Raw genomic sequence first — 14,015 nt, 5'->3', positions numbered from 1 at the left:
AAAATGAGCCTTAACAGGCAAATAGTTGCTTTTAGGTTCCGTAGTTGTCTTTCTGTGTCATAAAAACATGTTATTCACCTGTTAGGAGAGCAAACTCAGCTTCGTATTCAGTTTGAGTCAATTTCAAGCTCTGGATTTGACAACATTCTAAAGTATCATGAACTTTCAGTGTTTCTTAAGATTAAAACAGGTGCTGCGCCATTTAAAACAATCAAAATCATAAATATAGCAGATTTTTGACTAGTCAACTACTCAACATGGCCACAGAGACCAAGAAACACTCAAATCCCCTCAAACACTCCCAAAACACTCAAAACCGACCATAAATCCAGAACAATAATCTAAAATGAATCAATAAATCTCAAAATTTGTGGCATTTACGATCACCACATGAATATGTGCGTAAATTAAGTCTGCGTAAAGAAATTAAAAATGCATCTGTACAGGTTCAAAAAAATCTATGTGGATTTTTAATTTCTTTTCTTCAGCCTTTTATTACCTTCTCATCATAAAAAAAATAAGCATTCTCATCTAGATATATTCATATATATATTTATTTTTATGATTCTATCAGTTAAGATTATCACATATTTGTATAAATAAAAACATCATTAGAAATGATGTAAGAGGGAACTTTACTCATGTTTATGTTTGATGCAGTCGCGGTGCATGTGAAATAAAATAAAAAAAATGAGTCGGAGAATGAAAGGAGGTAGAAAATAGAAAGATAACAGTCCGTATAGTTCCCATGAGACAGATTGGTAATGAATATAAAATAAATAAATAGTTATTAAACTTGATATTGCTGTAAGGTAATAAAATGTTTTGATGTTCATTTGTTGAAGTGATCTGTGGATACTGCTGGTGAGCTGTTGTTGGGATTATGCTTTACTGAGGTTAAAGATTCTAGCTTTTTTGTTGATTAAGTTTTAGAAATTTCAACATTTTTGAGGTGAAAATTCAATTTTTTCAATATAATATTCAATAATCCGTGATTTAAACTAAGATTGATATATTCTGGTACTAAATTAACCAGATTCTTAAAATTCACACTAGCTTTACTCCTAATGCTGCCTAAAATCTCAAGCATATCAAATGAAGAAGGCTTTGACAGCCATGCGAACGCCAAACGGAGTTAGTTTCCATTTGGTGTTATTTAAAGGACTTTAGCGGAGCCTTTACAGTTCTGTGACGTAGCCTGCTTCATTTGTGTTGCTCAGGAATCGTTTAATCTCTTAGAATGTTAGTAATATACCGACAATTGTCAATTCAACTCTATTTACTTAAATAGCCGAATGGCTAAAGGTGTCTGACCAAATAACTCGATCATGACTTTTTAGGACAACGGTTTAATTCTCATCTCAACTGCAATAAATTTCCATTTTATCAATGCTTTGTCCATATCAGTTTATCAGCAACAATCTATAAAGCAACAATGTATCACAAAATTTCTATTAACTCCATTTAAAAGTAGTCACGAAGCATTTTAAAAACCATGATTCCAAAAAAAAAAGTTATTAAAACTCCAACAAAAGCCACAATCTCCAATCCATTGTTATCCCAACATAAAAGAACTAATAAATAGATCAATAAAAAAATACCATAAGAATCCACAATCATTTGAGAGATTCTGGATGAAATAGTCATATCTACAGTGAAGTAAATATCTCTGCGAATACAGAGACTTGAAATATGAATTAAACAAAATTTGAAAGCATTTTGGTTGCTTAATAAGACAAAAGTATGTTGGAAGTTCAAAACGGAACTGCTTAGTTCCAATAAGCATTTTTCTGACCACTGCACATTGGGCAAAAAAGTGAAAAGTATGGCAATAATTGTTTTGATATGGCTATATTATAGACACTAGTTAGTAGTATACTGGAAAAATATTTTTTCCCGCCATAAGTCCAAAGTCCACCAGATATGACTTAAAACATTTTTTGTGTTTTTGACATATTCAAGATGTTTTAACTCTTTACTAGCTCATCCAAATTTTTTCAAACATTTTTTAATTGATAGGTATAAATAAGTGCTTTTAATTAATACCACACATGATATACTTTTGACCCACTGTGAGATCAAAAAATTGAAAAAAGTATGAAAAAATGTGATTTTTTGCACTTTTTCTCTTACTGTTACCGCATGGTGTAATAAATATTTTTTAAAGTTATACTATATTATAGATCTTATCTATATCTATAATAATTGTCCGCATTGTGTACCAAAATATTGACGTCTATATGGTCAAAATTGACTTATAAGTGAAAAACTCATAGGTACGAACCCTTTAAAACCATATATGTCCCACGGTGTAACCCAGCTGTTCTATTTTATTTTTGATAATGTTAGAACTTTGGATGGACTACTAGATAATAAAATAAAATCAAAAAAATACCACCAACAAAATTGTCAAAAATCGACCTCAAGGGGGTCTAGGGGGGTACCTTGAAATTCAAACTTTTATAACTTTTACCACTATTAATGAAATTTGATGAAAATTTCATATGATATTTATACATCCATTATATTAATACTCATAATCGAAAAAATTGTTACACTGTGGAATTTTGTTGAATTTTGACAATTTTTGTTTTTTCATGTTTTTCAATCTATTTCATGAGAGTTAAGTGGACTATAACTAAATTTTTTAAAAAAATTCTTTATTTATGCATAGCAAATCCAACTACCTTTCTAACGATACCAAATATGTAACATCAAACTAAATTATCTCTTAAATATAGTCAAAAGTTTGAAAAAATAGCAAAAATTTGAGGGTTTTGAAAATCTACACTTGACATATTTGCTCATAACTTTTGTAAATTTGAATTTTATGTGATAAATTTGGTATTTCTAGAAAGGTTAAAGTATTTTTAAGATGATAAAAAAATATTTAGAGATCAAAAGTTACTCAGTGCGCCGATTGACTAAATCCAAAATGTCATACTTTCACTGCCTCTACCGAGTGCAATGAGCATCTTATTTTTATTTTTTGGTATAATTTCCATGTTTCTATACTGGAACTAAAACATAAATGCCACATAAATGTTTTTGCATCCTCAAAAAGTTCAAATCAAGAAATAGGAAAATCTCGAAAATGTGAGTCTTTTTGAAAAATGAGGTTTTTTATTTGCACCTTTAAATGAAGAAAAAAATACTTTTACGGTTAAATTTTTAGTTCCAGCATAGAAACATGGAAATTATACCAAAAAATAAAAATAAGATGCTCATTGCACTCGGTAGAGGCAGTGAAAGTATGACATTTTGGATTTAGTCAATCGGCGCACTGAGTAACTTTTGATCTCTAAATATTTTTTTATCATCTTAAAAATACTTTAACCTTTCTAGAAATACCAAATTTATCACATAAAATTCAAATTTACAAAAGTTATGAGCAAATATGTCAAGTGTAGATTTTCAAAACCCTCAAATTTTTGCTATTTTTTCAAACTTTTGACTATATTTAAGAGATAATTTAGTTTGATGTTACATATTTGGTATCGTTAGAAAGGTAGTTGGATTTGCTATGCATAAATAAAGAATTTTTTTTAAAAAATTTAGTTATAGTCCACTTAACTCTCATGAAATAGATTGAAAAACATGAAAAAACAAAAATTGTCAAAATTCAACAAAATTCCACAGTGTAACAATTTTTTCGATTATGAGTATTAATATAATGGATGTATAAATATCATATGAAATTTTCATCAAATTTCATTAATAGTGGTAAAAGTTATAAAAGTTTGAATTTCAAGGTACCCCCCTAGACCCCTTGAGGTCGATTTTTGACAATTTTGTTGGTGGTATTTTTTTGATTTTATTTTATTATCTAGTAGTCCATCCAAAGTTCTAACATTATCAAAAATAAAATAGAACAGCTGGGTTACACCGTGGGACATATATGGTTTTAAAGGGTTCGTACCTATGAGTTTTTCACTTATAAGTCAATTTTGACCATATAGACGTCAATATTTTGGTACACAATGCGGACAATTATTATAGATATAGATAAGATCTATAATATTGTGTAACTTAAAAAAATTATTACTACACCATGCGGTCACAGTAAGAGAAAAAGTGCAAAAAATCACATTTTTTCGTACTTTTTTCAATTTTTTGATCCCACAGTGGGTCAAAAGTATATCATGTGTGGTATTAATTAAAAGCACTTATTTATACCTATCAATTAAAAAATGTTTGAAAAAATTTGGATGAGCTAGTAAAGAGTTAAAACATCTTGAATATGTCAAAAACACAAAAAATGTTTTAAGTCATATCTGGTGGACTTTGGACTTATGGCGGGAAAAAATATTTTTCCAGTATACTACTAACTAGTGTCTATAATATAGCCATATCAAAACAATTATTGCCATACTTTTCACTTTTTTGCCCAATGTGCACTGGAACAGCAAAATTATATTTATATGTTCATTATTCAACAATGGATTGACGAAAATCCAAAATTCTTTCAGATTCCTTTAGTATGAACAAAATGCTAAATATTGGAAGCAGCAGTTCTGTTTTTCCAAGTCTGTAACATAATTTTTGTATTCTAAAATTTTTGTATGCAATACAATTTTAAATGAATATTTTTTCAAAACAACATCAGCTAGAAATATGCAGTAAGTACCAAATCATTAGGTTTTGAAAGTACCTTCAGCCAGTGTCAGCAACCATTGATATTATTGAAGTTTTAATATTTTGAAGTTAAAAAATTGTCAATTTTTACGTGAACCAAAAAACTTATTTTAATTTTTGTCAAAATTCATGAACTTTTCCATTGATTACTAGATACTGGCTCAAAGAACTTTGAAAACCTGACCTTTTGGTCCCTACTGCATATTTCTAGCTGTTATGGTTTTGAAAAAATTCACATTTTAAATTTGATTGTTTATAAAATTTTCAAAGCAAAATAAATGATGTTACAGACCTGGAAAAACAGAACTGCTGCTTCCAATATTTAGCATTTTGTTCATACTAAAGGAATCTGAAAGAATTTTGGATTTTCGTCAATCCATTGTTGAATAATGAACATATAAAGATAATTTTGCTGTTCCAGTGGTCAGAAAAATGCTTATTGGAACTAAGCAGTTCCGTTTTGAACTTCCAACATACTTTTGTCTTATTAAGCAACCAAAATGCTTTCAAATTTTGTTTAATTCATATTTCAAGTCTCTGTATTCGCAGAGATATTTACTTCACTGTAGATATGACTATTTCATCCAGAATCTCTCATTTAATCACCGAAACCCCATAAAACACAACAAAAAATCTCTCAAACGTGTTTAACATTTTTTATCGATGATTAAAAGCAACAATTTAGTTCCACCTACACGTAATTCCCACAAATAAGCCTTGATTTAAAAATCCATTTTAAAAAAATGTCCAGCAATTAACCAGTATATCACATTTCATTTTCAGATACGACACAGATTTGGACTTTATGATGAAATAACATTCTCTGATGGCCGCAAGATGCGTCACTGTAATTGGATTCGTTTCCTTAAAGTACACGATTCATATGGACCGCAGGTAACATGACAACAAGTTTTTATTTTTTCGTCTGCTTCACATTAAATGCGAAACAATTAAAAGCAGCTGATTTATCATTTACACAAATGTACACAATAAGCAGGCTATATCAAGTATAATGTCAGCTTTTCTCGTAATTCATTGCAATTAATGTCATTTATAAAAAAAAAACTTCTCATTTCGCCTGTAAGGTAAACATGGTGTGTACGAAAGTCAAGGGCGAGCCTATTTATGAAATTGTGAAGCCGATTCCCATGCATCAAGAGATCATTGTCTATTACTTACCGGAGAGACCTGAAGAATTATTCTTTTCTCGCATGAGAAATACATTTTACCGACAAACAATGGACTCAATATTGGAAGGTGAGTATCGTGGTTTGGCTCTTTATGACTTCCTAATTGTAACCACAAGAAGACAACGGGCAAAATATAAAAACATGCTCATAACATTATGTAAATCGGCTTAGTTGCTGCTCCGTTGTCGCCTCATACAATGACAAAATAGCTTAATGCGATATACAGGAGCGTATCTAATACATCTGGTCCAAATCAGTAAAGTCAGTGAATCTTTGGGTTCATTAGGAGCCTTCATAGCCTCCTCATCACTAAGAGTCGTATCCCCAATTGCCTCCCCCTCACTACACCTCTGCCAAGCATGCCTCTGTCGCCAAATAATTCCGCTGTGAGGTTAAAACAGTCAAATCAGCTTGACTTTTTTTTATATTTGACTAAATTAAATACTTTTGGTGCTTATTATTGGGGTTAGAAGTTAAGTAGCTTGATAGTGTTAATGTAAAGTATCGTGTCGCGCATGTTTCCTACTTCCTTTCATACAGCTTGTGCTTGTTATTGAAATTTTGTGTTTGAGATATTTTTGTTAATTAAAATATCATGCAAATTAATTGATCAACGTCTACCCCGCGCGTATGGATATACTTTGAAATTTGGTCAAGCTACTCGCCTTGAGGTTGGTTAATTATAATTTCGCGATACAATTTGCACGTTTTTAAAAAAAAATAGATAAAGAAGAAATTTGATTTGATTGAAATTAATTTGGTGTTTATGATTTTAAATATTGGAAGTGAGAATTTTATTGGATTGGCTTTTTATGGCAAAATTGTTACTGAACACACTTATGATGCAATAGTCACTGAACGCACTTTCGATGCGAAAATGTTACTGAATGCATTTTTGAAGCGAAAAGTTACTGAACTCACTTGAGATGTAGAAATGTTACTGAATGCAGTTTTGATGCAAAAATGTTACTGAACGCACTAAAGATGCGAAAATGTTACTGAGTGTACTTTTGATACGAAAATGTTACTAAATGTACTTGAGATGCTAAAAGTTACTGAACAAACTTGATACGGAACGCACATTTGATGAGAAAATGTTACTGAACGATCTTTTGATGCGAAAATGCTACTGAACGCACTTTTGAAGCGAAAAGTTACTGAACCCACTTGAGATGCAGAAATGTTACTGAGCTCACTTGAGATGTAGAAATGTTACTGAACGCACTTTTGATGCGAAAATATTACTGAACGTATTTGAGAAGCCAAAATGTTGCTGGATGTATTTGAGAAGCGAAAATGTTACTGAACGCACTTTTAATGCGAAATGTTACTGAACGCAATAAAGATACGAAAATGCTACTGAGCGTACTTTTGATGCGAAAGTCACTGAACGCACTTCGGAAGTAAAAAGTTACTGAACGACAAATCAAATATTGCCAAAGCAATTTCCATCATAGCTAATTAAATAAAAAACAATAAAAATCACTCACAAAAAACAATCAAAATTTCAATTCCTAAATTAGCTTTCATTAAATAATTTTTTTTTTTTGAACTCCCAACTCACATTCCCACTCATCTGAATTCCTCAGCATCTAAGAAACATTACCACAACAGCAAAAAAAACTCAGCACAAAATAAGAAATGGTAATATTGAACTTACAAGTAAATATTGCGCATTACTCCTCGTCTCTAGGTCCATTTTTAGTTCCATTCTTATTTCTTTCTCTCTCTTTTTTTTGTAACAATTCAGACAAAAATCGAATCGCTTGTTAATGATTTTAAAATATTAATTGGTAAAAAAAAAACAGACGAGTCGAGTCTTACACAAGTGCTGATTGTATCATGGTGAATATACTAAAAAAGATACATGAATCAAATGTTCTAGTTAAGTAAAAATTGCCGCTAAAAAGGAAATTTTTATCAAGATTTGTGTTTTACATTTTATGTAATATTTGGTAAGATTTGGTTTGGTCGATGTGGCATAGAATGTTTATTGGATATAGGCTCGGCTTAATGGCATCAAGTTGGTTTTTGGGTAAACAACAAGCTTATTGTTTTTGTGGACAATTTGATGCAAATTTTCACATTGTGTGCCAACAGTTTAATGCCTTAAAAATTGTAAATCCATGCTACAACGCTGAATTGATTTTTCGACCAAAAATCCAACATCGAATATCACCATATAAGTCAATCCAACATATCCAATTGAAATTCCTCATGAATTTCCAATCAATATCCCAATATGTCATCTATATCATATTTAATCTATGCCATTGAGAGACCATACCGCTCCGCTACCTCGTTTTTCGTTTAACTTACTACCATAAAGTAAAACAAAAGCTTTACAAAAAAAGAAATAAAAAAAAAAAGACAACAAAGAAGCAAAAACCGCTTTTTTATGAGTCTCGAAATGCATACCATGTTTGCACATTTTTGGTGCATGGCTACAATTGGAAATTATGAACATATTTCGGTAGATTTCAATTTTTGATATTGTCTTAAGAGAATTCTTTTACCCTTTTTTATATTCATTCTCTTGATGCTCGTTTCTCTCTTCTGTGTATTTTTTTGTGTGTGTACATTTATCTTTCCGAACATATTTTTGCTTCCGAAGCTTGTTGTAATTTAAGATTAATTGTAGCCACTTCAGTACACCAGAGTAAAAAGTCAAGAACGTAAATGCTTTGGCTTGTTACAAAATGATTTGCACTCGGTGAATAGTTTAACTGAAATTTTTCGGCATTTCTCAAATATTTACTTAACCAGTGATCAGGCACGGCTTGTGAGATGAGAATAAATGGATGGAAATGAATTTCTGAGATGGTTGGTAGATTGAGGAGCTGGAAATCGGTAAGAAATGTTCTTGGAAATGAGAAATTAAAGTGCATAGTTTGATGAATCAGGATAAGGTTGTGAAATGAGAGAATTGGTTAGTTACTGAATGTACTTTTGAGGCAGAAAATGTTACTGAATGCACTTTTGAGGCAGATGAGTTTACTGAACGTACTTTTGAGGCAGAAAACTTTACTGAACGTACTTTTGAGGCAGAACACTTTACTCGACGAACTTTTGAGGCAGAAAACTTTACTGAACGGACTTTTGAGGCAGAAAACTTTACTGAATGTACTTTTGAGGTAGAAATCTTTACTGAACCTTTTTTTGAGGCAGATGACTTTACTGAACGTACTTTTCAAGCAGATATTGTTACTGAACGCACTTTTGAATCAGAAAAAGTCACTAAACTCACTAAGTCCAAGACAAACCAATCCCAACTACAGTATTCCCACAAAAATCATGCTAACAAGAGTAAGAAAGAAATTAATTAGTTCAGTTAAAGGAACAACTATGTATAATACCAGCTAAACGGCCAATATTGATGCTGAAGCTTTCGAGAGAATACTAAAGCTAGAATAATTGGAATTAATTAAAAGGAATTAATATAATACATGTAGATTTTTTATGTAAGATTTAAAGTATAAAAAAAATACTACATACTTGAAGTCTTTAGCTTATCTATCGTCTCTAAATAGCATATGTGTTCGCTTGCGCTTAAAGGCAAATTTACCTTAATTTTGCAAATTAATTTTCTTTGTTGCTACTTTACTAGCGATACCATGACTTTCTATCGATGACTATATAAGCGAGACTTAAATGTAAAGCAAAACTATATACGAGTGTTTGCTTGATATTTGGTTTTAATTAATGCTTTTAAATTGTTTTTACTTTTTTAAAATACATATTTTTATAAAGTACGTAAGTTGTGGATCATTAAATAGAGTATGTTGAGTGTAATGAGGCATAAATAATTTAAAAAGGATTGCTTAGTAGCACTAGATATAGATTTCATTAAATTTGAGTCATAAATTTAATTATTCCATGTAAAATTACACGTAATTGATATTTTTTTAAATGTGTAACGGTCAAATTAAATTTAAATAATAATTGATGCGAAAAATGAGGCAAAATTTTTTTGTTGATTTCATCGAAGTGAATTGAAAGCTTTAAAAATTGTGTAATTTAGTGTAATTAATAATTAAAGCTACAAATATGGCAGCTAAGGCAATTTGAAAGTGGTAATTGTATGATTATAGACAAGTGTTAATGGGTATTTAATCGTTAAAGATATCAAATATTGATTTTCTTAGAGTAAACAAACGTTTATGTGGAATTATGATTTAGATTCGTGGTTTATTGAGTTTTATGGATTATTGGACACTTAATCATGTTTAGGCGAGCTTGCTAATGTTAAATAAAGGATTTTTTCTCTTAATAGTTACTAAATTTGTGAAAAATCGTCCAAATTCATTAATTCTTTAAAACTTATTACAATTCCTTTAATAAAGCGGCATTTCCTTACTCCACAGGTTCACCTCTAGACTTATCACTATCCCTGCTATCACGAGTTCTCCTCCCCATCTCACCGCCATCAGAAGATGAACACAAGTCAATCTCAGGCGAGTCCCTTCAATCATCAGGTGCAAGTAGTACCGGAGATCTTATGGACAGCGCTATAATTCCTAAATCAACGCCAAAATCAAGACCACAAAGAAGCGAACGTGCCTTGCTGCCTTGTGAGGTGTGCAGTAAAGCATTTGATCGACCCAGCTTATTAAAGAGACATATGCGAACACACACGGGTACGTCCAATTGATTATTGTTGATTGATGAATTTCCTCTATCCATTGTGATTTATATAATCGCTTGATCGCTTGTTGAAAAAATGAAGAAAAAAAAATCATTTCTTTTTCAACGACTCCAATCAGTCGAAATTCCTCCAATTCATCCAGTACTTCCCGTGCCATATAATCAATCTTTTCAACTTCAATTAATTTGTCTATTCTCATTTCTTTCGACTTTTTTTTTTCGTTGGCATGTTTTCGTTGCTCCACAATGATTGTTATTACATGTATGCTCCAAACATTGATAGTACAATACAATGATTTGTTGTCTATATTGTTGAAGTAATTTATATTACCATCGCGCTCTCAAACTAACTGTTGATTAATTAATTTTTCTTTTCCTCAATTCAGAGTGAATCTTATTGCCTTATACAAGTCTGTTTCCTTCTTGCTGAAAAGCTGCTCGAGCTGTAATTGTTTTAGATTAATATTTTAATTAGTTTGTTATTCCTCTTATGTATAATTATGCAAAAGAGCTTGTAATGCTTACGAGGTAGGGTGCAAAATATCGATTTTTAATGTTGTTGATTGATTTAAAGTCTTTTTTGTAATTTACGATGTAATCTACTGGATGTATGTCTTATTTTTAATTTTTTTGGGTTATGTTTTGAGTCTGACCCGAGTTAATTATGGGTATTTTGGCTTAGTATTGGTTGCTAAGTCTAATTTTGAGACTGGATGGTTTGAATGCTTAGGAGATCTTAAACAAGACACAGCCTGAGTGGATAAAAAAACCATTAGAACTAGTTATTGACTAGGTATCAACTCACCATTAACTTGTTATAAAGTATTTTGTCCATTCGGCGGAAGTTGAAGATCTTGCCTTAATCCTTACTTCTAGACGCTTCTAAACGTTTCTAACAATCATAAATCTGCAGAAGGAAGCAACTAGACTCGCGCTTATTGACAATATCAATCAAGTTTATCTTACTACGTATTCTTATCATGCCATAAGAAATATGGATGTAAAGTTTTGCGAAATACTAAATCATTTATAGTCTGCGTAAAGCTTATTGATTGCAGAAGAGTATGAAATTACTTTTTCGTGATCATAGTATTTCAAGGCATTGACACACGTTTCATCCGGATGAAAGGATTCTTCATCTCTATACAAAAATTTCATCCGGATGAAAGATTGTATGGGCCGGATGAAAGCGGATGAAAGATTTGTATGGGCCGGATGAAAGCGGATGAAAGATTTGTATGGGCCGGATGAAAGCGGATGAAAGGTTTATATGAGCCGGATGAAAACGGATGAATAATTTGTATGAGCCGGATGAAAGAAGATGAATAATTTTTAAAAAAAATTTACTTGAATATTTTTAATACAAAAATCACATGTTAAATTGTTTTAACTCATTGATATGATAAAATTAATTTATATAATTGCATTTTCCAAAGTATTCATTCAAGTAAAAGATAATTAAGATATGAAATAACAATTTCCATTATTTTTCATCATTTTTTGGCCAAAAATTCGGCTTTTCTCAAACTTTTTCAACCTAATATATGAGAATTGATGTTGAATTGATGAGTTTTTCAAACTAATACAGAAAAGTGGAGTCGAAATTGGCTTTTCCAACAATTTTTCACAATAATATATGAAAATCGAGGACAAATGTGGGTTTTTCGAGAGTTTTCATCCTAATTTAGGAAAATCCAGTCGAAATTTGGGTTTTACATAGATTTCCCATCATAATATAAGAAAATTGAGAATTTTTCACTCTAACAAAGGAAAATTGAGAAAAAATTTGGCTTTTTTATGGACTTTGCACCTTAATATAGGAAAATCGAAGCCAATTATGGCTTATATGAGGATTTATCTTCTTTATATAGGAAAATTAAAGCAAAATTGACATTTTCGAGAGATTTTCACCCTAATAGAGGATAATTTAGGAAAAATATAACTTTTCCGAAGGAACTTTAATCTAATATAGCAAAACTGAGGTGAATATTTTTCTTTTTCGAGGGTTTTTCACTCTAATATAGGAAATTTTAGTAAAAATTTAACTTGTTTGACTTGTTTCCATTCTAATATACAAAAACCGAGTCAATGCAGGGCTTTTCTGAGGAATTTTCATCTTAATACAGGATAATCTAAGCAAAATTAGGCTTTTCGAGGATTTTTAACCTTGTATAAGAAACACGAGAGGTATTTTCAACATTTTAGCAATGATTATTGCATCATAAAATCCATATTAGTTATAAAAAACTATTAATATACGTGAAAAAATAGAAAAATGTGTTAAAATGTAGTAAAATTTTACCAAATTTTACTCAATCTTAATTTTAAACTAGGGCAATTCTTTCCTAAACTTTACATAATGTGTAGAAATTGCAAAAACTGTTTTCTAAATAATCATCATTCTAAATAAATTAAAATAATAATTTATTATGAATTCATGAATCAATTCATCCGGATGAAGTGTTTTTTTTCTTTTTCCATACAAAAATTTCATCCGGATGAAAGATTTGTATGAGTCGGATGAAAGCGGATGAAAGAATTATATGGGCCGGATGAAAGCGGATGAAAGAGGATGAAAGATTTATATGGGCCGGATGAAAGCGGATGAAAGGCTTATATGGGCCGGATGAAAGCGGATGAAAAGTTTATATGGGCCGGATGAAAGAAGATGAAAGCGGATGAATGATTTGTATGGGCCGGATGAAAGCGGATGAAGAGTGTCAATGCCTTGTAGTATTTAGTATTGGCGCTACTAGCTATAAACAGATCTTTAACCCCAACATTTTCATCTTCAACAAGTCATTAATTAGGATTCGTCTAAAACTGCAGGCGTTAAGACAAAAAACACAGGTCTGCAGCTTTGAAAGAACTAAATAGTAATCTTGAAAGTTGCAGACCCTGCGAATCTAAATTGTAGGAAATCCATGGCTGCGGCAGACTACGGTTCTTGTTCGAACTCTAGTCTTAATCTACAGCAACGTCAACATTTCCGAGTGGACAAAAAACCGTTAGAATTAGTCATTAGCTAGATCTTGCCCTAAACTACTTATAACGTATTTTTGTTCACTCGGGATTAGTCTTATCCTCAATATTGTGCTGCTCGGACAATTAATTATAAATTTATTTCTAACGTGTGCTTACATTACGTTACAGGAGAGAAGCCTCATGTCTGTGCGGTATGTTCGAAAGGCTTTAGTACATCAAGTTCACTCAACACCCACCGGCGAATCCATAGTGGTACATATATTGCCAAATATAAATATGTGGAATTATTAATTTAATACTCCAATTCTTTTCTGTTTATCTCTTTCTTTCATGCTTTTTTAAATCAACATCTGTAGGTGAAAAACCACATCGTAAGTTCTATTTTTGGACATAAAACATATTCATTAATGATTAAATAATTAAAAATTTTTTCTTTTTCTTCATCTCTATAAATTAGAATGTAAAGTTTGTGGAAAACGTTTCACAGCTAGTTCCAATCTTTATTATCATCGAATGACTCATATAAAGGTGAGTTTTATTCATTTTTTCATTATTAATTCT

General features: G+C 31.0%; 1 protein-coding gene and 1 long non-coding RNA gene across 2 annotated transcripts in view; one reads left to right on the top strand and one right to left on the bottom strand.

The window, feature by feature from the left end:
- The window catches only part of LOC139098399 (uncharacterized), a 69,311-nt gene that overhangs the window by 19,205 nt on the left and 36,091 nt on the right, over positions 1-14,015 (top strand). The window contains exons 2-7 of the mRNA XM_070650600.1: positions 5,419-5,529; positions 5,721-5,892; positions 10,190-10,462; positions 13,623-13,706; positions 13,811-13,825; positions 13,912-13,982. Of these exons, the coding sequence (XP_070506701.1) occupies positions 5,419-5,529; positions 5,721-5,892; positions 10,190-10,462; positions 13,623-13,706; positions 13,811-13,825; positions 13,912-13,982 (726 nt within the window). The remainder of the gene's footprint in view (positions 1-5,418; positions 5,530-5,720; positions 5,893-10,189; positions 10,463-13,622; positions 13,707-13,810; positions 13,826-13,911; positions 13,983-14,015) is intronic.
- LOC139098401 (uncharacterized) lies at positions 10,017-11,335 on the bottom strand. Its single transcript, XR_011545191.1, has 3 exons — positions 11,275-11,335; positions 10,995-11,221; positions 10,017-10,912 (listed from the first exon to the last, which is right to left on the bottom strand). It is a non-coding gene; the product is annotated as an uncharacterized lncRNA (long non-coding RNA).

The sequence above is a fragment of the Chironomus tepperi genome, unplaced genomic scaffold (genome assembly GCF_022539635.2).
Source record: "Chironomus tepperi strain 1889 unplaced genomic scaffold, CSIRO-AGI_Ctep_v1 contig_445, whole genome shotgun sequence".
NCBI classification, from domain to species: Eukaryota; Metazoa; Arthropoda; class Insecta; order Diptera; family Chironomidae; genus Chironomus; species Chironomus tepperi.
The sequence above is the reverse complement of the archived record's forward strand: the minus strand, read 5'-3'. Positions and strand labels throughout refer to the sequence as shown.